The sequence below is a fragment of the Electrona antarctica genome, assembly GCF_951216825.1.
Source record: "Electrona antarctica genome assembly, chromosome: 24".
In the NCBI taxonomy this organism is placed as follows: domain Eukaryota; kingdom Metazoa; phylum Chordata; class Actinopteri; order Myctophiformes; family Myctophidae; genus Electrona; species Electrona antarctica.
In genome coordinates, this window is record NC_136803.1 from 9,209,541 (window position 1) to 9,237,489 (window position 27,949).

The 27,949-nt window shown below is 44.2% G+C and overlaps 1 protein-coding gene and 1 long non-coding RNA gene across 2 annotated transcripts; one reads left to right on the plus strand and one right to left on the minus strand.

Moving 5' to 3' along the window:
- Positions 1 to 5,499, plus strand: cldn10e (claudin 10e). The gene is made up of 6 exons (XM_079495799.1): positions 1 to 157; positions 1,802 to 1,898; positions 3,684 to 3,845; positions 4,203 to 4,284; positions 4,425 to 4,538; positions 4,981 to 5,499. Exons 1-6 carry the CDS (start codon positions 23 to 25, stop codon positions 5,405 to 5,407), a joined length of 1,017 nt encoding a protein of 338 aa, XP_079351925.1. The 5' UTR covers positions 1 to 22; the 3' UTR covers positions 5,408 to 5,499.
- Positions 3,698 to 27,814, minus strand: LOC306917531. The gene is made up of 3 exons (XR_013789205.1): positions 27,670 to 27,814; positions 27,135 to 27,249; positions 3,698 to 3,813 (listed from the first exon to the last, which is right to left on the minus strand). It is a non-coding gene; the product is annotated as an uncharacterized lncRNA (long non-coding RNA).
- Positions 27,815 to 27,949: the final 135 nt, after the last annotated feature.

The following is a 27,949-nucleotide window of genomic DNA, read 5'->3' on the forward strand; positions in this document are numbered from 1 at the left end:
AGCAGCCTGCAGCTAGCCAGCGATGAAGATCCGTGTGGTTCAGATCTGGGGCTTCCTGATGACGGTGCTGGGCTGGATCTTCGTGGCGTGCACCATGGCCATGGAGGGCTGGAAGATAACCTCCATCGGGGGCATGGGGGGCTCCTCCATCATCAAGGTTAGTTGAGGAGCAGTGGGATATTTTGCGCTCTCTCTAGGTCGTCCTCAGACGAGCCTTCCATCGTCGCCTCCAGTCACCCCGGTTCTCCATACATCCGGCCAGCTCGTTGGTGCTTTGCGCTCCTGCATCTTTCTTGAGTACATCCACATATGTTAGTATGGGACGTCCTCGTGACCGGTGCCCATGTGTTGGTTCCCACAGCACCAGTTTGCTGGCTGGGAGCTCTTGGTGTCTTTGGCAGTGTCCTGCGAGTCTCATTCTCCTGGCTGCTATTTTGTCGCTCACTCTGAATATTCCGGCATACAGATAGTTTATCTAAAAGCTAGTTTATCTAAAAGCGCCACATTTTGCACAGATGTAGCCCAGGGCACGCTCTAATGATTTAGCAACAGTATAGAGCGCCTGAGCCGGCGACCTTTCGGGGTCGCCACAGCGGCCAAATCCATATGGCCACCATTAACAATGTATATAAGGCAAGATTTTCTAAATTTCATTATGTTTTAAGTAAGTGACGTGTCAAACTATATGGTTTTCATGATTCTGAATCCATTCGTTTTGCACGAAAAACACTCCTTGGGCCATAGTCACTTGCCCAAATGGGCCTATGGCCGTTTTTAGCCCAAGGAGTGTTTTTCGTGCAAAACTAATGCTTGGAAGGGATATAGGTTGTTAATGGTGGCCATATGGATTTGGCCACTGTGGCAACCCCGCGCTTTTAGACAAATAAGATGCAAAAATCACAATTCTCTCTCCCTATACGCTCCTCTATAGGTGGCCTGGTACTGGCCCAGCCTGTGGAGGGCCAAATCACCATTCTCTCACTATGCTCCTCTATAGGTGGCCTGGTACTGGTCCAGCCTGTGGAGGGCCAAATCACCATTCTCTCACTATGCTCCTCTATAGGTGGCCTGGTACTGGTCCAGCCTGTGGAGGGCCAAATCACCATTCTCTCTCCATATGCTCCTCTATAGGTGGCCTGGTACTGGTCCAGCCTGTGGAGGGCCAAATCACCATTCTCTCTCCATATGCTCCTATAGGTGGCCTGGTACTGGTCCAGCCTGTGGAGGGCCAAATCACCATTCTCTCACTATGCTCCTCTATAGGTGGCCTGGTACTGGCCCAGCCTGTGGAGGGCCAAATCACCATTCTCTCACTATGCTCCTCTATAGGTGGCCTGGTACTGGTCCAGCCTGTGGAGGGCCAAATCACCATTCTCTCACTATGCTCCTCTATAGGTGGCCTGGTACTGGTCCAGCCTGTGGAGGGCCAAATCACCATTCTCTCACTATGCTCCTCTATAGGTGGCCTGGTACTGGTCCAGCCTGTGGAGGGCCAAATCACCATTCTCTCACTATGCTCCTCTATAGGTGGCCTGGTACTGGTCCAGCCTGTGGAGGGCCAAATCACCATTCTCTCACTATGCTCCTCTATAGGTGGCCTGGTACTGGTCCAGCCTGTGGAGGGCCAAATCACCATTCTCTCTCCATATGCTCCTCTATAGGTGGCCTGGCCGGTACTGGTCCAGCCTGTGGAGGGCCAAATCACCATTCTCTCTCCCTATACGCTCCTCTATAGGTGGCCTGGTACTGGTCCAGCCTGTGGAGGGCCAAATCACCATTCTCTCACTATGCTCCTCTATAGGTGGCCTGGTACTGGTCCAGCCTGTGGAGGGCCTGTTTCACCGACTCCACCGCCGTCACCAACTGCTACGACTTCCCCATGCTCTGGTCCGTGGAAGGTACGTAGGCTGCTACAAAATGGCTTCCAAATCCTGACAGTTTCCTTCTGAAAAATGGATCAGTGGGATGCACTAGTGCTCAAACATTTTCATGTCAAGGACCCGCAAAATGATCTGTATTTGGCCGTGGACCCACATCTGAAAATGGGGACCCCCCCAGAAGAGAGAGAGAGAGAGAGAGAGAGAGATTTGCACACATTTTCATGATTTATCAAAAATAGCAGATCTACAAGCTCATATAGAGCGGCTATGAGGGAAAGCGTTTCCCTGTCTGAAGAATCATGCATCTGTCTTGAAGAGATAAAAATCAACCTATATCCCGAGCACGACTGGAACGTTTTTTTGGGGGGGGGCTGATAAGTATTAGAAGTACAACATTCTTATATATATATACAGTGGTGCAAAAAGTACTATTCTATTTTAAGTGAAAGTATCAATACCGCAATATAGAAATACTCCTTACAAGTAAGCGTCCAGAATTCAAAATGTACTTGAGTGAAAGTACAAAAGTATTGGCATCAAAATGTACTTAAAGTACCAAAAGTAGAAAGTACTAATTATGCAGAATGTCCCATTTCAAGTTTTCAAATGTGCACTGTTCTGTGCACAATCTAGGTTAACTTGTTGTTCTTGAGTTATTGCTGGCGGGAATAAACTCCCCCTTGCAGTCAGAACTGCAGACTCACTCCAAAATGTCTGCCAGTCTGAAAATGTACCTCTTTAGAGTCCACTTCACCCTCTAGCACTCCTCTGTCATTATTGTCACCCACTTTTCCCATAAATGTTAGCTGTTTCTATGTAGAGCAGGGGTTCTCAACGTTTTTGGCCGGGGACCCCCGAAAATGCTTTGGCAACGTCTCGGGACCCCCGCCCTGCCCCCTCCCGACCCCCAATATAAATTGACTGCTACAATAACCTTAAACCATTTTGGGCGGGAACCCCTTTTGGTGTTTTAAGCATTGTTATTATTTAGCTATTGAAAAATAGCAGATTTGTAGGTCTGCTATTTTTGAAACATAATTTGGGGACCCCCTAAAATAATTTGGCAACCCCCCGAGGGGTCGCGACCCACGGGTTGAGAACCCCTGATGTAGAGTAGATATACCGTATGTTATAGTTACTATTTTCATTTTCGTTTTTTAAATGTCCATCCATCCATCTTCAACCGCTTATCCGTAGTCAGGTCGCGAGGTGACCACAAATGTTAAGAATGTTATTTAGAAAATCATGTAGTTTAGACATGTAGTCATTTTCTGTTGTAGCACCCACACTGTGGAATGAACTTCCACCTCATGTCAGAGCTTCGCAATCCTTGTCTGTGTTTAAATCACGTCTGAAAACTCACTTGTACTCCTTGGCATTTGAACATACCGATTAAGAGTTGCTGCTTCCACTGCATTGTCCTTATGTTGCCCTGTTTATGTACTGTTGTTGTTGTTGTTGCTTTTTTCCCTGATATTTTTTAGTATTTCTTTGTGTACAGCACTTTGTTTCAACCTTGTTGTATAAAAATGTGCTTTATAAATAAAGTGGATTGGATTGGACAGATGCTATAGGTTTCATGTTTCTTTGAGGCACGTTGTTCTCTTTGCAGTCTACTTGTGTGATTATTTGGCGGCTTGTTGTTTACAGCCAAGCTAGGGTTCTTTGTTTACTCCGCTTGCTCTTATCTCCCACTTGTAACAGGTGCTCTGAATACGAGCATCTGCTAAATGGCTAAACTGTGAATTGCTATGTTCTGTGTTTACCTTAATTAGCAACGTGCTTCATCATTGTGATAAACAGGCCATATCCAGATAGTGCGTGGTCTGCTGATGTCGGGACTGTCGTTGGGCATGCTGGGCTTCGTTCTGAGCCTGCTGGGGATGGAGTGCACGTTTCTTGGAGGGAAAGACCGGCCCAAGTACAGGAAGATCTACAGCGGGGGATGGTGCCACATAATCAGTGGTAAGTGTTGCCTGCTTAGTTTCACATTGGCTCAGTCAGCAGGTATAAGTTGCAGATGATAACACGTTTTATGAGAACCAACTATTGTGATTGTGAAATAAAAGTTACAATAATTTTGACAGATCATAAATGAATTGTTTGTTTATTTGTTTAGTACCTCTGTAAGCTGCAGCCGCCATTACGTGTACATGAGGGGGAAGTACTTTTACCGTAAATATATTCCTGGAAGGTGGCTGTCACGTTACAAAGTTGCAAAATACATGATTGCTGCCTCATGAATGTGATTGGAATAGCAAACGGTAGGTTTTTGCCACATTTATAGTGAATGAATGTTGTCCATTTCTCCACTGACTGCAGGTTGTCTGTCCTCATCTGGCTATATTGTCTACGCACAGTATGTGTCAGGAGAGTACTTCAACCCCCATTTTGATGGACTGAAGTAAGTCTGTGGTCCAAATGCCTTTTCTTTGACCAAAAATATACAGAGAAATGTACGACGTACAGAGAAACACTGTATAATTTTGTATTCTAGGTCTGTTCTTTTATTTATCATATCTCTATACATCTGTACAAAATAAGGTTTGACCTGGGCACCCCTCTGTTCCTGGGCTGGGTGGGCTCGGCCTTTCACATGGCTGGAGGCTGCTTCTACCTGTGGTCCGTGTGCAAGCCTCTTTGTGGAGGAGAAGCGAGGTGAGTAAAGACACAGGCCTCTGGCCCCTTTTCCACCAGGCGTGAACCGGCCCGGGTTTTAGTCCATGAGCCAGAGCTCCAAAATTGGAACGTTAAACCCAATCCAAGCCATCCACGAGATATCTCGAGGAAAGCTATTATTACCACCTTGGCGCCTCCTCTTCCGGTGGGGCGCCTATGTTTTCATTCCCACTAACAACAATGTATGGCGACAGATTCTGTAGCGCAACTCGGAATCTGTTCTTGAGAGATTATGGTTACGTACACACTCCACCTGACCAGTCTCCTTATATAGATGATATTGGCCCAGGCGGTGGCGTAACCGTCTGGGCACCCGACTGGTAATCCAGTCGCAGTGTGCCGCGGGTTCGACTCCCGAGCCCGACACGGCCTTTACTGCATGTAAAAAAAAAAGATGATATTGCTTTCTCTCCCCATGCAGGACAATTGTCATCGCTGCTCCTCCACTGCTAGAGACGGTCACGGAGAAGACAAAGTCCAACACGGCTCTGTCCGTCGTGTCAGAGATTACCTCCAAGACCAAGGTGTCTTCCGTCTCCGAGCTGTCGTCTAGGTCTGCGCGCTCAGAAATGTCCTCCATCTCCTCCAGGTCCGAACGCTCGTCCCGATCCGGGCGCTCCTCCAGGTCGGAGCGCTCGTCAAAGACGGGCCGCTCCACCAGACTTGACCTCAAGGACGACGTCTCGCGGTCAGAGGCGTCGTCCGGATCGCGGTCCGGACGCACGTCCAGGTCCAGCGGTGCGAGTCGTTCGGCGTCGCGGAGCAGCGGCAGCAGTCGGACCGTGTCGTCCCTGTCGAGCAGGGCACGGAGCGAGACGGAGCCGTTTGTCAGAAACTCCTACATTTGACAGACATGGACGTGGCTGATTGTTCTGTGGGACTAATGCTAATGGAGTATGTTGGACTAATGAGGACCTAAACTTCTGAAAATAAGGTTGAAAATGGATGAATTGCTCCCTTAACCCATTTTGACCTGAGATCAGATTCTAAAAATGTCTTCTACATCCTGACGGTTTTCTGAAAAAGCTATGTTTCTATGTCAGTCGTTCTTCGATTTTTCAAAAATAGCAGACCTACAAGCTCGTAGCGCGCCACTCGGTGGCGCGCTATGAGCTTGTAGATCTGCTATTTTTCAATAGCTAAAGCATAGCATAATGGTTTTTATAGTGGGATCACCTGCAAGTGAAAGGATTCTGATAATAGTATGTATGATAGCTGAGAGCCAATTAGAATGCAGGTGAAGGCAGAGAGGAGGACCACCAACTCTTCTGTGCATCTGAACAGTGTGGCGTGCTCAAAGCAGCAGAGAAAAAAAAGAAACACTAGCATTCTGCCAGTACAATAGATTTATTAATTTATTTGGTTCGTTTTTTTGTTCACTATTTGACACTACTAAAGTTTTGTGTCTGGTTAGTGCTTACATGTTGAACTGCACGCCCAATGTACGACCAAAAGCGACAGACACAAGTCAAATTTATCAAAACCAACCAGAAACGCCTCATAATGCCAAGTCATAATGGCATCATGTGCCTCTGTCATAATGCCATATACTATGTATGTGCCATGCCTCTCCTGCCTGTATCTCCTGCTTCTTTCGGTGCTTCAACACTGAACACTGTAAGTAAGTAGTCTTGCCGAGCCATGAGGCCCATAGAGCGTCCCAGGCCCAGGAAATAATTCCCAATGCACTTTCCCCATAGACATTTCAAAAAGTATTTATTTAAAGACCTTATAAGCGTTGTACAAAGCCAACTCGAGTTGTGACAAATCATGACAACAAATAATTACAAAGAAGAAAAACAACAAAAAGTGTTGTAACCTGCCGTTTTCTTCTTCTTTCTAATTATTTGTTTGGCCCGAAAAATTGTGTTTGTTGTCATGATTTGTCACAACTGGAGTTGGCTTTGTACAAGGCTTAAAAGGTCTTTAAATAAATACTTTTTGAAATGTCTATGAGGAAAATGAACAGGGAATCATTTCCTGGGCCCTGGTAGTGGGCAGGACTGCAACGCTCTATAGGGCAGGAGCCTATCTCCTGTTTCTGTAGCGTGAGGCAGCTTGATGTACAAGACTACAAGTACATCCCCTGACGCTAGTATGTCGCAGGGACTTACCCCCAATCCAACCCTTGATGCTGAGTGTCAAGCAGGGAGGCACTGGGTCCCATTTTTTAGAGTCTTTGGTATGACCCGGCCGGGGATTGAACCCCGACCTCCCAGTCTCAGGGCGGACACTCTAACCACAAGGCCACTTACAGTAGCTGTCCACTGTGGGCCATTATGTTGCAATGCACGCTATAGGGTTGCCGAACCGTCCCTTGGAAGACGGAATTGTCCCTTATTTGGAAACTAAGTGTCCCTTATTCGTATTAAACAGATTGTGATAGGCCAAAAGGGACACATTTTGGTCCTTATAGACATGTCCCTTATTGAACTGAGTGTGATAGACCATATTTTTGGGAGTAACTATAAAGTACATTTACTGAAGTAGGCCTACTGTACAATTTTGAGGCATTTCTACTTTTCAGGAATATTTCCAATGTTCTGTACTTTGTCTTCTACTCCACTGCAATTATTAGAAAACTTTACTAGTTACTTTGTAGATTTGGATTATTATTTCAAAACATACAACTACTTCAGCCCAGGGCTGGACTGGCCACAGGGCATACCGGGCATTTTCCCGGTGGGCCGCGACTGTAGGGGGCCGCCATGATAAAAAAAAAAAAAGAATAAAAAAAAGGAAAGGTCCGGGCGTGCTGCCATTCTGGGGTAGCGCCCCCCCTGACCCCCCCCCGGCGGTGCAGTGCAGGGGGGGGGCCACATAATATTATGTTGCCTATCTGCGCGCTGGTTGTGGTGGGCCGGTCTGGGCCAAATTCACGCGAAAATGCCCGGGCCGAATTTTTGTCCCAGTCCAGCCCTGCTTCAGCCCTATATACATTTCGGCCATTTGAAAATAGCCGATCTACATGGTCACTCACAATGCTTCGCATCAGCTATTTTCAAAGTGTTTTTTATATAGTCACGCGCACGCACGCACTCTCACACACACACCGCCATGTCGGTAGATTTGATGGCCAATGCATAAAATGCAACTCCATGTCCATCTACAAGTTGAAAGATGTTTGCCAGTTTCCAGTGAAATACTTTATATACTGCTGCATAATACAGTTTCATTTTAAACTTGAAATAAGCAACAGAATGCATAATTGCGGTGCAGGGGTGTTTAGCTTTGTAAATAGCTCCCTCGTGTGGTGAGTGTTGCTAAATAAACGTGTTATCTTCATCCCTGTCTATTACTATAGGGACCAAACCCCTCTCATAATGTGCCATGCTGTATAAAACACTAGAACTGTGCAATTAGGAGGCAGACTAAATAATAGGAGTTTGCAACAAACAACAAATAAACGCCAAATACTATTATTAATGATAACATCTGAACCCGAAAATACTCCCACAATTAGTGCAACTTAGTACATTTAAAGGAGCATTCAGTATTTGGGTGATTTGGAGAAAAAAAACGGTCCACCCGGTAACAAGATGTGCACATGCACACGCTCTACAGTGGGGGAAGTACAACAGACCAACAGCACGTGCACCAAGGCCCGCCCCACTCGATCATGATTGGAGGAAGGCCCCTCTCATCCTGATTGGATGAAGGCTTTGCCACCCGCCACCAAAACTGAAACTAGGGTTTTTTGACCCCAGGGGCTCACTGGGGACAGGGAGGAACTCCTTATATGGTCAGCACACTCTATAGTAGGGAGGATTATCCAAATAAAAAGAAAAAATAAGTGATATTTGAATGAAGCGAAATCACTGAATATACCTTTAAACGTTTTGACAACAGACACAATTATTGCTAAATGTACTGTAGACATGTGACCATTCACAATGAGAAGATGTGGAGAGTTATATCACATGGTTCCCAAACACTGGGTCGGGACCCATCTGTGGGTCACGGACCAATTTTTATGGGTCACGACGCTTGTAAAAAATACCTACAGTTGGAAAAATATAATATACGGTATATTTCAAAAGATCTTGTTTTTAATATATTATTTTTAAAGAATGTTATACATTTCAGACAGAAAATACATTTTAAAATAACCAAAAGAAATTCCATAAATAAAAATAAAAATCACAACGCTTCGCGCCGCGTTGTGAGCTTGTAGATCGGCTATTTTCACTAGTTTGGGTCCCAGGCCACATCTCTCTTTTGGGTCACGGGCTAAAAAGTTTGGTAACCACTAGGTTATATTATTGCCATATATATATTCCATTAAGGGTAAGTTCTTTACCTTCTACCATGTAAGTAAAGAGACCATTAGCATTCAGCAGGCCAGCAGAGGTCACCAGAGATCTTGTAAGATAAGGAATCTGTGAGGATTTCCCTTTAGTGTCAAATGAAAGTGTTGTGCTGTGCCTTGCTGCAGTGCTCTTTGAGGCCTAGTTCACACCTACACAACAAATGTTTGGTCCGTGTGTGATGCCTGATTGCTTTTTGATTGCTGCTCCAATTAATTTTCAATGGGAGTCACATGGTTTGACCAAACATTTTTGTTTGATGAGGGGGGAGCAATCAATAATCAGCGATCAAACACAAATGTTTGATCAAACCATGTGACTCCCATTGGAAAAGCATTGTGGTGGCCCAAAAAAACAAAAAAACGACCAAACATTGCTTGATTGGTGTTTGGTACGTGTGAATGAGGCCTGACTCAGCAGCTGCAGTCGGTGAGAGTTGCTGTGATAGGAGAAGGATATCAAACGGAACCCCCTAAAGACTAATCATTGTGTATATTCCTGCACTATACCTGCATCCAGTGACCTTGGTACAATATAGAAATTGATCTATTGAAGATTCTGACGTTCAAATGTACATATTTTTTGTTTTGATTGTATTGCTGTATTGTTGTATTGTGCTTTCTGCTTTGGCAATGTAAACGTATGTTTTCTCATGCCAATAAAGCCCTTTGAATTGAAATTGAAAGAATTGAGAGAATAACCAAGACAATGTACCTCAGTGCCGGGATGAAATGTGTAGACTCATAACGCACGCACGCACGCTTATTCAAGCATATTTTTTAAACTGGACATGTCCTCTTATCTTGACCTCTTGAATAACAAAGGGTCACCTAACATAACACCAAAGTTATTGTGTTGCTGGCACAGCAAAATAAAACAAAGTAGAACAAGTTTGTAAAATCCTAGCAGCCTTCGTTCGGCCAATAGGAACATTTGTTAAATAACAAAAAGGCCACGGGGTCACCAACATCAGAGAGGAAGCTCCGGCCACTGATCTCGTCCAAACCCAGATTAGGCACAAACATGGGGTTAAATTTGTTCTAATGCTATAAGACATCAAAATGTGGAATATGCCCTACTGTACCAACAGACATCAAAAAGCAGTGGTGGAAAAAGTAGCCTACACACATGTTTTACTTAAGTAAAGTCAAGACTGCAATTTAGAAGTCCGGAATTTAAAATGTACTTGAGTAGAAGTACAAAAGTATTGGCGTCCAAATGTAGTTAATGTACAAAGTACTGAGTACCCTGTATGTTCATGTATATGTATCTATAAATGCACCATGTCTCTGTGTGTCAGTACGTACGCTTGTACGACGACACTTGTACGACGGCTTGTACGACAAATTCAACACACGCATTCCACACCCCCACATGGAGTGCAGTGCCCGGTGTAGAGTCTGTCGGATAGGCGGTTGTCCAGAACCAGCATAAAAGCCTTGGCTCTGGACCTGATCACCCTTACTGTATATCTCCATATATGGAGCTAGCCTGTTCTCACATCATAATGGTATGACATCTGCATAGACTCCATATTTTGTCATGCCTGACAAAGAACTCCATATGCATAAAAGGGACACAGACATAAGTGCATGGGTGGGGCATGCATTTCCAACTTGCATCGTTCCAAGTAGGCCTGTGCCCAACTGGCACTGCTCTAGTCTTTGGGGCCAGTCCAATGGCGGCTCTTCGACTTCTATTGGCGAATATAGTGACAAAGGCCTGAACCGGAAGTTTACGGAATGCATTGGAGTCTATAGGCTTTTAGTGACAAACGAGTTACATGAACCACGTGACTTGACCGGGCTGTTTTCTGCCCCCTCTATGGCTTTGGTTCGAGTCCCGTTCATGACAACCTTTGCTGTATATGTCTCTCCCCTTCTCCCTCTCTCTCCCTCTTTCCTGTCCATCTTCACTTGATACTATATCAATAAAGGCAGAAAAGCCACAAAAAAACCGTAGTAAAAAATACGTAAGTAAATGTTATTTTCACTACTGTCAAAAAGTGTGATTCCTTACCCTCCTTCCAAACCGCGTTAAAGAGCTTTTGTAACTGCATGGTCCTAGAAAAGTCACCTACGCTTAACACCAAACAACTGTTTACTGTACATACCGTATTTAGTGTATTGTGTATTGCTACTAATGTTGATGTCTTGTATATTGCTGTATATTATTGTATGTCTTTAAATGTTACGATGAATTCAACACAGGGCCACAATGGAAACAAGCCTATAGCCTATATAGGTCGTTGAAGGAGAGGACCCTACTGAACCGCCTGCGCACTGGAGTCGGCTGCTTCAAATCAGCAATGAAGTAGGGCTTGACAGAGTGCAGTATGCGAGTGTGGCGAGCCTGAGCAGTCTGCCGAACACATAATTAACACCTGCCCACTGTACAGACCTCCTTCGGAGGCCGCCCTCTTCCACGTGGGACCAGAGGCAAGGGCTATACTCGATACCGAGTTGGACATTTGAGGATGATACACGAAAGAAGGAGATGATATAGGTGTTTTTGTTTTATCCTTCATTGTCAAATCGTACCACTGTACTATTTGTACAAACTGTTAATATATTCAATCTATCAAAAAGTAGAAGGACAGACGCACAGACCAACCGAGATACCCGCACAGCCATCGAACCATGCCACTCACTACCTGGGATAGGGTGACGCTTGTTGACATGCTGCTGTGGCACTTCCACCACGTTGCATACAGGCTTTCTTAAGATGACCTGGGAGCGCTGGGCGTGTTGAACTCTCTCTTTGAGTCCCTCAGCTGCGAGAGAAACAGGCTACTGTCAGTGCCATTTCCCTGGCCAGGTCCCCAGACGCCCACAGATGGACTCCTGACAGATAAGCATCCTAATTCCTTCAGACAGAGTCCCGAGACATCCAAGATAGCCTGAGGCGAGGCAGGGCGAACCTCTTCTCACACGCTGCATTCCTGTGTCCAATTGAGACGAAACACTTATCCCTGCAGCATCCTAATGAGGTGGCGATGGTTCAAGAAGAGAATGGTGACAGACAACCCTGTATCTTGAATGTCCCTCTTAAGGGCGCCTTTTGGTTTTTTAGGCCTCTCCAACTTTTTCTTTTGTTTATTTATTTTTGCATGCGCAAGGATGTGTGTCTTGTCTTTCTTTCTTTGAAAACACACGTCGTCAAGCTATTCCCGCAGTGTAGCCACAAGGAAAAGACAGCGTGATGATTGAGCTGGAAAAAAAAGAATCCACACATTTTGACAAGAGTTACGAGATGCCGGAAGGCAGCCTCGTCGTCGGTGGAGAAGCACAGCTTTGGCGTTAGTCATGCAGTAAAAAAAGAAAAGCCGGGGTGGGTTTGCGGAGGAAGCGGAACGGGCGTCGAGGCGCGAGGAAGAGACCTCTGGAGATGAGTGAACGCGGTCCCCGCACTCAATTTGCCGGGTGATTTACGAGTTCATTTCCTGTGTGGAGTTCTCCGCCGGGGCTGGGGAAGGTACCTCTCTCTCCCCTGCTATAGGTTGCAGTGGCTTGCACTTCCACCCGCTCCCTTATGGGACCCAGCCGCTCCCGCCATTCCAGTGCCACAAGACGGGGCCAATGAATAATGGCCGTCTTTACCCGTACACTCGGAATACTCAGAGTAAAGACTCGACATCTTTATTCATGAGGGCCGCTCTTATCTGCCTCTCCACACCACAGAGGACAGAAAAGATTCCATGAGCGCTCCAGTTATGTGCATTATCTTGTAATCCTTCCACTAATGATTTACATGAGTGTCAACTTAAAAAGAACAAAATGGAGAAGTCAACGACAGGGGTGAAGGGAGGCCGATGCGTGTGTGTGCTAGAAAGTGTGTGTATGATTACACGTGCGTGTGTGTGTGTGTGTGTGTGTGTGTGGCTGTGCGCGCGCGCACGTGCACCCAAGCAATGTCGGCTATGACTGCATGGCAAAGATGCATATAGGCTGATTGACTTTATGATAAACAAATCGCATGGCAAAAAACTAAACAAACAGCTTTCTCAACACCATTTTCATCTGCTAACAACAACAACAACACGTGCCTGCAACTTACCAAGACAGTTCAATGTACAGTGCCTTACAAAGCCTGATGAGGACGCTCATGACTTGGAGCCGAGTGGCAGAGCAGAAATCCTCCAGCCTATACCTATAACGTACAAACTGCCCAGCAGCTTTCCTTCATCTCGGGACACTTTTGTTGTCTATTTTCAACACGCCGGCCACGGGGTGAGAAGCGGTGAATCATCCGTTCGCTGGAGGAGAGAGATGAAAGGGCCCAGCGGGGCGACGAGAGAGAGAGAGGCAGCCCACTGGCTCTTTGTCTCCCTAGAATAGTGCGCGGGGCACACAAGGCGCCTCCACTCAAGGTTATGGGGTGTATACAGTATATATAGATACAAAGGACAAGTGACGAGCCTCCGCGAATGTTCTCCTCCCACAGAGCTAAGAGGTGAAGGCTCTAAGGCAGCTCACAGCAGAGTTACATTACATTCTTTGGAGAGAATAGAGACAAAGATGCAGGAAAATCAGTTTGATGGTCCACAGAGTTGGAATGCTCAGTATAAGTCTGTATATATAATAATATCCTGACCAACGTACATATACGTCATACATTACATACATCCAGTGCTACAGAGACAGCGGTTACATAACATCAGCATGATCAAATACATACAAGGCATTACTGTGGACAAGAATCTCTTCCAACGCAACACCATGGACTTTCACAAACGCTGCCAACATAATACTCGTATTTCTCATCCGGAGATAAAAAAAACCCCCAACCTGTCAGTACAGCTACAGCTCGTTCTTCTCCCGTGCCGTTGCGTGGTGGAGACACTCCTGCAGTATGGGACCATCTGTTTCTTTAATGTGTTTACTGTCACAAGCCAGAACAAATTAAAAACAAAATTCGACCAGAGCAGCTAAAATAATTGGTGTCCCCAACGGCAAGTTACACGACTGCGCAGCCCTTTTCACACAGCAAAAATCCCCTTCTGAGACAGCTTTTACACTGTCAGAATTGAATTACAGCTCACGATTTTTACTGTGCATGGAAGGCACAGATTATTGCAAATGTCTCGGATGACCCGTCTCCACTGACTTTATTCTGTTCCTCTGGGGGTAGGTACAGTACAGGTATAGGACACTTAAGTAAATGGTGCATTTATATAGCGCCTTTCACCAAAGTGCTTTACCATCTCCATTACATTCACCCATTCATACACACGCCAACGGTGGGTGAAACCATGCTCATCGGGAGCCCGTAGCACTTGCAGGCGATGCAAAGGCTCAATTTATTTATGTAATCTAGTTTTTGTAGACATAACACTCTATGGTGTATACGCTGCACACATTGTTTCATTATATAGATATTTCACTGTTAGTTTCTTAGCTTACGTATGATTCTTGATGACTATTTTTATGTACCGGTATTTGATGTATTACCATGTTTTGTTCCTGCTCTGGATTAAGAGCGTCTGCTAAATGCCTAAATTGTAAATTGGTGTCTTGCTCAAAAGGCACAGCCAGGAGGAGCTAGGGATTGAACCGGGAACCTTCACATTTTAAGACGTTCACTCTCCTCCTGATCCGGCATTCCCGCCATGTACAGCCAGGGGCAAGGGCTTTATCCCTGTATTTGTGCAACACAGTATGAATTCAACTCTTCAAAGTCTTTCTCATATGTATATACAGTGTGTTATAGGAATTCTTACCTGAAAACGTAAAATTAATCTAACTACCTAGTAACTGCTCTGGCATACAATGTAAGATTATAATTACACAAAGTTGGGAGAGGGAGGACGGTGATGTTAGGGAGGATGGATGGGGCGGTATCAGTCCCAAAGTTCCAAGCCAGGAGGCGGGAACTGAACCTGGGATTTTACACTCATCCCGTCAGCTACAAGGGAACCACACAGCTAGCCGTCATCTTAATCACTGGCAATCACTGCAAATCTGCAGCGCTTTGTTGGCATGTGTTGTTTCTGCCTCTCTCTCTGGATGTACACTACATTATATTGCGCCTAAGAGAGGGCCTGAATTTGAGTCACAGACTCGAATTATGCAATCCGTCTTCTTGTTCTACATGGTGGTTTGTCAAACCACCCTACAGTGCATCACTGAGATTTATGGAACCGCATATGCAATAGTCTTTGCTTAGTGGCTAAATCCTTTTTTCTTCTTCTTTTTTGACAGTGTGAATGAATGACTGAGGTCACAGGAAGAGAAGATAACCATCACTTTGGTTGTCTCAGCCCTGGCAGGGATCCAGACAAGGGCGCTTTTTTTTCCCAAAATTCAGAATGTACCTCTCATTCGTGTGTGTGTGTGTGTGTGTGTGTACTGTATGTGTGTGTGTGTACTGTATGTGCGTGTGCGTGTGTGCGTGCGTGCGCGCACGCAGTACGAAACAAGAGAAGCACTTAACATGGCATTTGGAGATGCGCCGAGATGCTCTCTGGAGGCCAGCGAGAGAGAAAGAAAAGAGCATATGATGTTATCACAGACATGTGTTTTAAATGTCAGTAGGGGAACATTTTGCCTCCCAGCGTTTGGCCATGAAAGATAAGGTTCCAAGTCTAGCTGCAAGTCTTTCCGGGGGGCTCATGCTAAGCTGGCTTTGAAATGGTCTCATCGTTTTTCCTGTCACATGCGATCTTTTAAGGCTTACGGAGCAATCTTCTTATATTTGCACTTCAGGGGCTGCCGCTGTCATTCGATAGCAATCCACGTGGATACACTAGACTAGAGAAGTGGTGCGCTTCAGGGCACAGGACACAATAAGTGTTATGACTCTCTCTGGAAATCTGCAATTCTGCATCTTAAACAGATTCTGACCCGATTACAAATGAAGAACAGTGCTCCAAAATGCTGTCTATGCATTTTGGGAGAAAATAAAGAAGAGGGAGAAAAACATAAATAATAATAATCATCATTAATCTCACGTAATAACCGGAATTAGTACCTCATTCAATAATGCAAATGTCGTTTACTGAGGTGCTGCTGAGCTGACGCAGTAATCCAATTTGTCAATCAAGGGCCCAATTTACATACTGTGATTTAGAGTAACATGCCGTATGCATATTTGCATTTTCGGCAGCGTATTTGTAATACATTTGCATCCATTTGAAATTATAGTTAAGGAACGGACTACTTAACAGTAGTTTTACAGCCACAGACAGAAAAAACAGTGAGGCTTGGTCACCTCTAAAAATCTGGAGCATCTCTCATCGTTAACACCGTCTCCGAACTTCAGACTAAATATTTGTATTCTCTCTCCGTGTGTGTGTGTGTGTGTGTGTGTGTGTGTGTGTGTGTGTGTGCGTGCGTGTGCACTTGCGCGTGCGTGCGTACGTCTTTACTGAAGTGGCGTCCCAAATCTGGCAGCACAACTAGGCAGCATGCATATTTCACAGGTAAAAGGAGGCCACTGCTCTGCTATGGATATTCATTTGGGACTAATCAATGACTTGCATCTCTCCAAAAACCATGCAAGCATTTGTGAAATGTGCAAATAATCTAAGGGACAACACAGTGTGCGTTGCTGCTGATGCCATGTTCGGGCAGTGTGGGAAAAGTACTCACATTTCACACTTACAGTAAGTAAAAGTATCAATACTGCAATGCAGAAATGCAGTAAAGGCCTACTCTTGTTACAACAACAAAAATCGGGAATTCAACATTTACTTGAGTAAACGTACAAAAGTATTGGTATCAAAATGTACTTGTATGTAGCAAAAGTAGAAAGTACTCATTATGCAGAATGTCCCATTCCACGTTTTTTAAATGTAGAAAATGTATGACAATATTTTTTTAAATAGCAGATCTACAAGCTAGCTCACAATGTGACGGATTGTGAGCTTGTACAGTAGATGTAATATAATATTTGTAAAATATGAAATGTATATAGGGCTAAAGTGATTGTAAATTGTAATAATTGAAATCTACAAAGTAACTAAAGTTTTCAAATACTTGTAGTGGAGTACAAGAACAATATTTGCCTCTGAGATGTAGTGGAGTAGAAGTAAAAGTAGGCTACTGAAAATTGGAAATACTCCAGTAAAGTAGAAGTACCTCAAAATTTTACTTTACAGTTTGGACGCCACAGACGTTTAGCCGAGTTTTAGTTAAAGGAGCATTCAGTGATTTGGGTGATTTGGAAAAAAAACCCCGGTCCACCCGGTAACAAGATGTGCACATGCACACGCTCTACAGTGGGGAAAGTACAACAGACCAACAGCACATGCACCAAGGCCCGCCCCACTCGATCATGATTGGAGGGAGGCTTTGCCACCCAAAGCCCAAACCGAAACTAGGGTTTTTTGACCCCAGGGGTTAACTGGGGACAGGGAGGAACTCCTTATATGGTCAGCACACTTTATAGTAGGGAGGATTATCCAAAAAATTTGAAAAAATAAGTGATATTTGAATTAAGTGAAATCACTGAATATACCTTTAATAATGCACAGGTTACCAAAGACGTTAAGACGAGGTATGATAAAATTATGCTTAATCTATAGAGTTTTTCAAAATATTTTTACCTTGATTTCGCTTTGGTCGTTAGCCGCCACTAGCATCCATATCAGAAACAGCCAAAATCTGAAATCCTTCATTCACGTGCACGTGGACTATATTGCCTTTATGGCTCATAATGAGATAAACTGCGATATTCGGAGCCTTATAAAACTTAATTCGAGGTCAGTAACACAATAACACCCATCGGAGCCACACAACACAGCCAGTAGCAGAACACGAAATGGCCGACTTCTACATCTGGTTCAAACGGTCAGCCAACAAGTGCTGAAGAGATCTGCCCGTGTCGTACATGTCTGTGGCACTGGATACCAGCAACCCTAGTGGTAGGTGGCGTCTATAGAGTTAAGTAGTCTACAGTACTTGAGTAAAATGTACTTAGGCCCCATTTACACTGGCAGCCAAATCCAGCCTGAATCAGATCTGAGCCACATCCAGATTGGGATCTGATTCGTCTAAATGAGTCATGTGACCATTTAAACCAATCGGATTTCAATCTTGATGTGGCACAGATCTGATTCAGGCTAGATTTGTCTGCCAGTGTAAATCAGGCCTTAGTTGCTTTCCACCACTGGGCCCACTGCTCATCTGGCACTAATCAATGACTTGCATCTTCACCCAACTTTCAAACTCAAAGGGACAACACAGTGTGTTGCTGCTGATGCCACATTCGGTGTCATATTATTCCGACTGTTGGTCCGACTGACCCCATTAATTAACTAACCCTATCCCTTAGCTCGACAATTGGGGACGTTAGAATAACGAGTGGACCCCTCTGAGACACAGCGTGTCACGCAGATACTGTACACATTCACAGACAGACACAGAGAGACTCTAAACAATCTCAGTATTATTTCCATAAAATGACTTTCACTCTCTGTGAAAGTCAATAGTTATATTAAAACAAACACACACGCACCCGCAAATGCACACTCACGCTCACAAACACACACAATGTTATCCACCCTCTTTAGGAGGGTGTATAACATTTTGGAAATGAACATCCCGATATTTTGCAATTTTGAAATTAGATGCAAAACTTTAAAATGAGCATTCCAAATAAGAAGCCATTTTGATGCAAGGTCTAGTAACTCCACTGTGGCATGTCCTCCAGAAAACCAGACATGAAAGATCTGCATACAGATTAAGCTGCTGTACAGAGGCGGCGTGAGCCGAGGGAACAAGGTTACCTTAATAAGTTATTCAGCAATTTATCCTGCCAATTAATCTGCCATCTTACATCCAGTGGTATGGCAGTTTTACTGGCATGCACGTTTTCCCCTAGCCTCGTTTACAAGCCTTTTTGTTTCATAATTACATGACGTTTTCCCCAAGCCTCGTTTACAAGCCTTTTTGTTTCATAATTTACATGACGTTTTCCCCTAGCCTCGTTTACAAGCCTTTTTGTTTCATAATTACATGACGTATTTCCATAATCTCCAAAACACTGTGCAGTATCTCTTAGTGACAAAGTGATAGTAAAACTATTGTAAATGAGGCTCTGTTTGTTTGTGTGACGACTTCATCATATCACATCATAATCAAATCTAAACACAAGGCCATGAAATGTTGTATGTTAGACATCTAACTCAATATCCAATATTAGGTGCAATTTGGCCATCAAATGTAAAGATCAAGAAGGACATTATTGATTAACATATGAACACTTACCACATAAAGCGCCATTCCCGTAAATACGTAGATTTGGATTAATCTCACAGATACCGAGCGTCATACACGTAAATTACGTGAATTGATGTTTTATACAAGTTTTGATCCGATCAAGTCATAATGCTACTCACGTTAGCATCGAGTGTGACACTGGTGTCGAGTATGACACTAGATGGCAGCATCTTGAACTGCGCGCGCACTTTCAATAGCCTTTATCTCCAATTCATTGTCCCAGACAGAAACAGCCAAAATCTGAAATCCTCCATTCTGGTCAAAACGAGGTTTTTCCACAGCAGATTGCCGACGCTGTGATAGTCGCGGTGAGCCATTCTCATCGTCCAGCGAGAGATCAATATCCGTTCGAGACAACACACACAATGTCAACATAATACTGTGGTCGCAGCGATTTGGCCCTTCAAAATAAGGGTTGCACTGGGGAAAATCCTGGCATTGAATAACAACGATTTAATTAATCGTGACGGCCTGGTGGGTTTTAATTCAGTATACTATATGGATTGACATTCTTTCCTGAAACAATGTATTCAAGCACATCAATGTATTAGGAGATGTTGACCATTCATATGCGTACACTATCCATTTGAGAGCATTAATACAATTAAAAAGGTCGCCTGGCTCAACTATACGCCATTGGTCTTGACTTTATCCACCCTGTGCACCGTGTTGGACTCGTTTCTCCCAAAATGTCAAATTATTTATAAGAAAAGAAAAGCCCTGTGGATGTTTGATTTTGGTTTAGTTCACCAGACAGAGAGACGGTATACCTATCCCAGTATCCCCCATGCCCGGAGCTCAAATGTTCGACCGCATCACCTTGTATCTCACACTCACTTCATCTCAAACTCTCATAATCTGGCTATAGCAGCACCGCTCTCGAACTGCAGATCCCCCCCCCCCCCCCCATTGCTTGCTTAGAATATTCTGTGTTTACCCAGTGAGGAATAATCCACTTGTAAATGTTCTCACCGTCTCCCTTGTTCTCTGTATATCAAGGCTTTGATGTGTGGTTGTCTTAAACCATTTTGGGCGGGAACCCCTTTTGATGTTAGCATTATGATATTCTTTAGCTATTGAAAAATAGCAATACCTATTTTTATTTATTTTTTAAAATCGAAGAACGACTGACATAGAAACAGATTTTTCAGAAAACTGTCAGGATTTAGAAGACATTTTTAGAATCTGATCTCAGGTCAAAATGGGTTAAACAGTTACCTACGTAATCGACTTGCAATAGCAGGCCTCCCAGAGATTGTCCCTGTGCACCGCCCTCCTATTTTCTGGAATTCCAATAATAAAAGCATACCATACCTCTTTGAAGCCCCCCGCTTGTACCCTCGGGAAGGTGTTTTCTACAGATAATGACTTATTGCGATTCAGTCTTCCCCTGCAGAGTTGCTGCAAACATATCTTTTATATCATTATATTTTCTCTTTATTGTTCACGTCTGGAGTACCTACAAATACTAATGAATGCATCATCACTCAAAGGAGTTAGCATAGATTATTTTCCAACCCTGAATTATGCTAATGCATAGACTGTAGGTCATCATTAGTGCAGCTGAAAAGCCTCGATTTGGCCAAACGTTCGTTAATTATTCCCTCACTGTAATTAATACGATAAGAAACCCGGTTGCTGTGGAACTGGCATTCGTGCCATATCGACGGAAAGAATGGGAACAAACAAGACTAAAGGTAGTTGGACTCCAGTGAATGGCATGCATGGACTGGATTTCTGTCCTGTGCAGTCAAGCAATGTAAATTTGGCTACAGAATGACACACCGTTGCCAAAGATATTGGGCTTGCTTCCTGGAGACTCCCTGACTCAGCTCAAAGGCTTGTTTAACCTGGCACAATGCGCACGCGCACATGCACGCACACACATTCATTAGCTCAAACCTCAGAAGACAAAACTAAACGCTTTCATCTCCATGCAATATTACAAATCTCGTACTCTCATTATTATGATAGCAAAAACTATATGTCAATTCAGACTGAGGAACAGTAATGCCAGATAAAGATGTTATTGGTGAAGATTTGTGTGTGTGTGTGTGTGTGTGTGTGTGTGTGTGTGTGTGTGTGTGTGTGTGTGTGTGCTTGTGTCACCTACTGTATACGGTGCTAAGTACATCATGCCTACCACCAGACATGATAAAATAGACATTTTCAATACATTTTAATTCACTTGATGGTGCCATGTGAACATTCCACACACGCATTCCTGTTTTCTCGCATGTCCTTGATTGCTCAGATCAATGGTCAGATCAATGGTCAGATCAATGGTCAGATCAAAAGACTAGCGTCAGCAAACATCACATATTTCATAGAGTAGGTCGAAGCATATTCCATGGGGGTGGAGTAATGTTAGAGGAAGAGTGTCTGACCACTGCTCCGATAATGTACTGACCCCAGCTGTCTCTGAAGCATGCACAGGACAGAATGGCCTCCCGGTTCAGAAATCAGCTTCCACATCAGCATTTAATACAGAGGGAATGTTTTTACTTAGCGGGCGGGACACAATCTCAAACATTCTGACAGAACAGATCCTGTAGTTGTTGAAGACGGCTGGATTAAATACATTTCCTTTCTGTGTAGTGATGTTTTGTTATAAAAAAGAAAGATCCTTCTCTGATCACTTGGCTCTATTCTGGTTTTGTCACATTATAGCACGTAAAATTACAACAGTCGTCGTCAGGCAGCTTTTTAGTTTTTAACAAGATTTTACGCAATGGCTTCCATTGTTGCATATTCACTTTCCAGGAATAGAAAGCCTGCCATTTCTATTGGCTTGGATTCCCCATCGATGATGTCACTGGTAGGCGAGTTTCTGAACTGTCCACAGCCCTCCTCTGACACACAGACCGAGTAGACAAAAATGTCACAAGTATGATCATGAGCATTAGTGAGGACCAATTACATGAAGACAGGTTGAAAATGAGTGAAGTCGTCCTTTAATCAATACAAATCATAAATGCCGGATGCTAGATTATTTCAACCTACAGTAGGATAGTAAAACAATTCAGGCACCTACCTGTACAAACAATAAAAGATTCCTAAACGTAACCCCATTAATTACCACAACCGTTTTAATGAGAGACCCAGAGGGAAAAAGGCACTGTAAAGGGCTAGCTGCTCTCCATAATCACTGGGCAGGCTATGTTCTCAAAGTCTGGTTATCTCCAACTGTAGCACTCTGTATATCTCCATATACTGCAGCCAGACATGCCTTGGCTTAGCTCGACCCTCTCTGCGACCACCATGCACGCGACCACCCCCATCCACTGCCGCAAAGCCGCTCTCTGCAGGATATTACTGATACTGTTGGGCATACCCAAGACAAGCAGAGTTTCTCAATCTCATGCCACTGCCTCTTATCACCCATCAACATTCAAGGATTCCCTCGACCAATTTTGGTTGGCTCTGTAGGTCGTCTTCTTATCAAAGTCTTTGACACAGCTAGGGTACTGCTAGGGGCATTGTAGCCAATGCACGCTAAAACCTCAGGCACGTCAATTCCCCATGACTGTATTGCAGGTCGTGGCGTGTCATTTTTTGAGTGGTGCAACCACTCCAACGAACAGCAATGTCCGTGTTCAACTATGTTTGTGTGTTTGTGACCAGTACCAATGAGTACCAAAAGTGGCGCTGTTGTGCCAGAAACGGAGAGAGAGAGATAGTGCTGCATGTTGCCTGCTAATGAGAGAGAGAGAGAGAGAGAGAGAGAGAGAGAGGGGGGGGGGATTTGCACCACTCAGTTCACACGGGTGTGATTTTTAAATTTACGTTGGGGTGGCTGGCTCACTGAAACTACAAGGAGAAATGGGGTCACCAAAGGAGTTTTTTTGGTTTTTCTATTGGTTGATGCCCGGTCAAATTTCACCAACGATGAATTCCAAACTTCAAATATTTGTCATAGAAGCGCATCTGTGTGACTGCTGTGCCCTAATGCTTGAAGAGACAAAACCACCACACATCTCCCCCAAAAAACACAACTGATCTGGTAATTGAAGCGCACAGGCAACACAGAACACAGCTGGACCAAACAAACTAATCAGCATGCACAAGCATCGTGCACCTGATGCTACCCACTAGACAAACAACGTTTTACCACTTTACTTTACCACCAACGCGAGTTGTCTCTGTACTCACTACTCTGTAGTACCAACATAGGGGAAGCTAGGGTTCAAGTGCTTAAACCACACCACGTACCAACATAGGGGATTGAGGGGAAACTAGGGTTCAAGTGCTTAAACCACACCACGTACCAACATAGGGGATTAAGGGGAAGCTAGGGTTCAAGTGCTTAAACCACACCACGTACCAACATAGGGGATTAAGGGGAAGCTAGGGTTCAAGTGCTTAAACCACACCACGTACCAACATAGGGGATTAAGGGGAAGCTAGGGTTCAAGTGCTTAAACCACACCACGTACCAACATAGGGGATTAAGGGGAAGCTAGGGTTCAAGTGCTTAAACCACACCACGTACCAACATAGGGGATTAAGGGGAAGCTAGGGTTCAAGTGCTTAAACCACACCACGTACCAACATAGGGGATTAAGGGGAAGCTAGGGTTCAAGTGCTTAAACCACACCACGTACCAACATAGAGGATTAAGGGGAAGCTAGGGTTCAAGTGCTTAAACCACACCACGTACCAACATAGGGGATTAAGAAGAAAAGCTAGGGTTCAAGTGCTTAAACCACACCACGTACCAACATAGGGGATTAAGGGGAAGCTAGGGTTCAAGTGCTTAAACCACACCACGTACCAACATAGGGGATTAAGGGGAAGCTAGGGTCCAAGTGCTTAAACCACACCACGTACCAACATAGGGGATTAAGGGGAAGCTAGGGTTCAAGTGCTTAAACCACACCACGTACCAACATAGGGGATTAAGGGGAAGCTAGGGTTCAAGTGCTTAAACCACACCACGTACCAACATAGGGGATTAAGGGGAAGCTAGGGTTCAAGTGCTTAAACCACACCACGTAAATGAATCACATCAGACGTTTGTGTTATGACCAAAGCAAAGCAAAGCAAAGTTACTATATTTACCCAGGGTATCTAGGCTAAGCTCAAGAACTTGTTTCCAGCCAGGCCCTGCTCATAGAACATTTCATGGTAGTGGTTCAATGCCTTGCTCAAGGGCACTTCAGCGGTGGTAATTTTAACGTGTCGGACCGCTGATTCGAACTGGCGACCTTCCGGTATCAAGACCGCTCCGCAATCCGTTCGGCCACCGCTGCCAGAGGCTCTTTGGCTACAACAAATGGTAGAGACACCAATAAGGTTGCGGCATGATAATCCAATGTTTTTAACGACTCAAATTAAACAGGGTGGAACCGAATTAATGACTTAACACGTGTAGAAACCTGGAGGGTGTGTGGTCAGTGTTATGGTGAGATGTGAGTGCAAGTGATAAAGTGTAACAAAAACAACTAGCATATCATAAGCAATTAAGGAGCAAGAAACTCATGTCGAATAGCAGGTCATTATGAATAGTGTGAGAGGAAGCCGCGCATCAACAACACTAAATTAGAAAGAAATGCATTTATGCGGTCCTTCTTGGGATCATCTTCTGTGTTGATTGACCTTGATGACTCAGCCAGTGTAGCATTTATTCAGTGGAAGTGGGCAGTATCGCCCATATAAAATTCATTTTCGTGCTAGGAAGATGATAAACGAGACAGGCATGTTAATAAGAAAACCTACCTATTTTCTCATGCACTCGCTGTGGATCTGGGGGAGGGCGGGTGGGGGTAGATTTGTGTAGTTGTTTTTAAGATATTTTTTGGGGTCTTTCGCCTTTATTTATTTATTTTTGAGTGGTGCAAACCACTCCAACAACTGGCTTTGTACCTGTGTACCCGTGTTTGTTCGTACCAAAAAAACGAGCATGGTTGCTATGGTTAGTATGTGACGTCACTGACATCACAGATATCACGTCAGAGTGAATCAATCTCTATATAATCAATTTTATAGTTATTCCTCTAATGTACAGTAACTATAACAATAAATGTGTAGTTGCACCACTTAGTGGTGTGTAGTTCACACGGGTGTGATTTTTTATAGAGGGATAGGTATACAGTATGCTGACAAATGGGGAGAGAGATGGGGGGTGACACGCAGTAAAGGCCGTCGGGATCGGGAGTAGAACCCGCGGCACACTGCCAGACTGGATTACCAGCGCCCACATTGTTTATACCGGTATTTTAATATACTTGGTTTAAGGATAGATAAAGACATTTATGGACAACTCAGACCACAATGATGGCAATAGAAGTGTTAGTGGCCTCCCCCAAACTAAGCTATGGTTTTGGGTGCATGTGTTTGGTCCGACTAGTCATCGGTCCGAAACACGACAACCCACCTCAAACCCTAACCTAACCGCAAGCACGGGAGCAGGCGCGAGTCCGAGGTGCGGACACATGTCGAACCAATGCTCCGTCGGACCATAGTATGCCTCCCATGGTTTTACCTGAACGTGTGACGTGTTCAGATCTCATTGTTTACTTCCTCCACAATGGCCAGCCTAATTTGTGTCCCAAAACAGACCCAAAAAACTGACCCAAAGGTAAAAAGAGCAGGTCTACAAGCTCGGCTATTTTCCACTACTTCACTTTTTTATTTATATATGGAAATTATTGTATTTATGTTATTTTATTCATACTTTTGAAATAACGGAATTAATTTAATTGATGAAAAGGTTGAGATTTTTATAACTTTTTTTAATCCTTTGAAAATGTCGAAAGACACAAAAAGACTCATTGGTAAACAGTGCCGTAGCAGATCAAATATTCTTTGCCAGTGCCATGTCACCAGATCACCACCAATGGGTTCCAGGAAGCTTCTTTTGATGCAGTGCCAAGCAGAGGAGAATGTCCCCTTTTCTGACAGTGATAGTTTGTGTTCAAGTAAGACTGGGACAGAGTGGCACGGAGCCACAGTCTGGGGAGCGCACGCACGCACGCACGCACGCACGCACGCACGCACGCACGCACGCACGCACGCACGCACAATCCCTGTGGCGATATAGAATTACTCTGTTACAAGTAAAAGTCCAGCGTAAAAGTAGGCTACAGAGATGTCCTGATACCGATACCAGTAACGGAACACTGACAGATATGCCCGTATTTGGTCACATCGGATCATATCGGGATCGACAAATATGCCAGTCTAACCACCGATCCCACACAGGGGTAAGGTGTAAATAACTAAATATAAATAAGGTGTTATCGGGAACGGATCGGGAACGAAAAAAAAGTGTTATCGGGACATCCCTACTTATTATGCAGCGTGTCCCATTTCACGTTTTCAAATGTATAAAACTCTTTTGTAAATAGCAGATCTACAAGCTCACAATGTGTCACATCGTCATGCACAGATTAGGCTATTTTCGGACTGCCGTCCAGTCCAACAGCCGCAGTCTTGTGCTGTGGGCATTTAATGCTTCAGTGATAGTCACCATATTTCAATATCATTTAAAAAATTGCTGCCTATTGCAACTTCGGGCAGAGGAGCTCTGAACATAATGGATAAAACCCCCATGAGATGGCATCACTGCCATGTACTAAAGAAGTGCAATTTGATGAGTTTGGATAGTTTTATTCTATTGGCAAATTAAACTGGTTTCTGGTTAGTACATTTCTCCCCACATCTACAGTAACACACACACACACACACACACACACACACACACACACACACACACACACACACACACACACACACACACACACACACACACACACACACACACCGTGTTTGCGGTTGGAGTTAGGTTGTCGGTCTAATGACTGTCGGACCAATAGTAACGTCTCAAGATTTTAACGCGACAAGCACCATGAGTTACGGAGAACGAATGTATGCCGAGTGTGTTATGGCAGTGATTGTGAACAGAAGGGCTCTGCCTGGTGATCTCAGGCCACGCATAGATGGTCTCTTAACATGTCCATGGAGCCATGGGTGAGTAGACACCCATTTGTGGTGGACAATGGTGGTGAGCTTGACCACATCTATGTGGAGGGCCTATAGTTACTCACCTAGAAGATCTGGATCAACGTGTCAGGTTGACCATGACGAGGGAAGTCCAATCTGAGGTCCCCGCTGGAAGTCCTGGCAAATGTCCCAGGCCCTTCATAAGCTCACAATAGGTTTCTGTGAATTTGAATGTAAGATGATACACAAATCGTTATTTAGGGTCAGCGATTGCAGCATTTGTGACACACACACACACACACACACACACACACACACACACACACACACACACACACACACACACACACACACACACACACACACACACACACACACACACACACACACACACACCGCACACACACTCCGCATTTGGACTGGAGAGTGATACCCCTTCCTTTAGTTGAACTGCTCTCCTCCAAAATTTGGAGGAGAGCAGTTCAACTAAAGGAAATATATATATATATATATAATATATATAATATTATTTTGTGCTCTAAACATTTAATGTTTAGAGCACAAAATAATATTATATTTCTGTCAAACAGTGTTACCAAGTGGGATTGTAGATAGTCTGTTTTGTCAGTATAAACAAACCTTGAAATGACATACTATGGACATGAGGCAGACTTGCAGGTGAAAAATAAAGTTTTAATATGTTCCAGGCCTGGACAACAAAGGTGAAACAACTGAAGAAAAGAAGAACTCAAACAATACAACTCAACATAACTTAACAGAGAGGTGCTGGAATCAACCTCTCCCCATGGCAGCCTACTCTCTACTGAACCATTTCTCCTTTATATAGACTCCTAACTCCACCCCTGGCTAAGCTGTCAGCAAATCACAATGCATTAGCAACACCCAAGATGCTCCCCCT

Coding starts and splice junctions, on each gene's coding strand:
- cldn10e (XM_079495799.1), top strand. CDS start 23: ATGAAGATCCGTGTGGTTCAGATCTGGGGCTTCCTGATGACGGTGCTG. Junction 1,899..3,683: donor CATGCTCTGGTCCGTGGAAG/GTACGTAGGCTG, acceptor TGTGATAAACAG/GCCATATCCAGATAGTGCGT. Junction 4,539..4,980: donor CTTTGTGGAGGAGAAGCGAG/GTGAGTAAAGAC, acceptor CTCCCCATGCAG/GACAATTGTCATCGCTGCTC.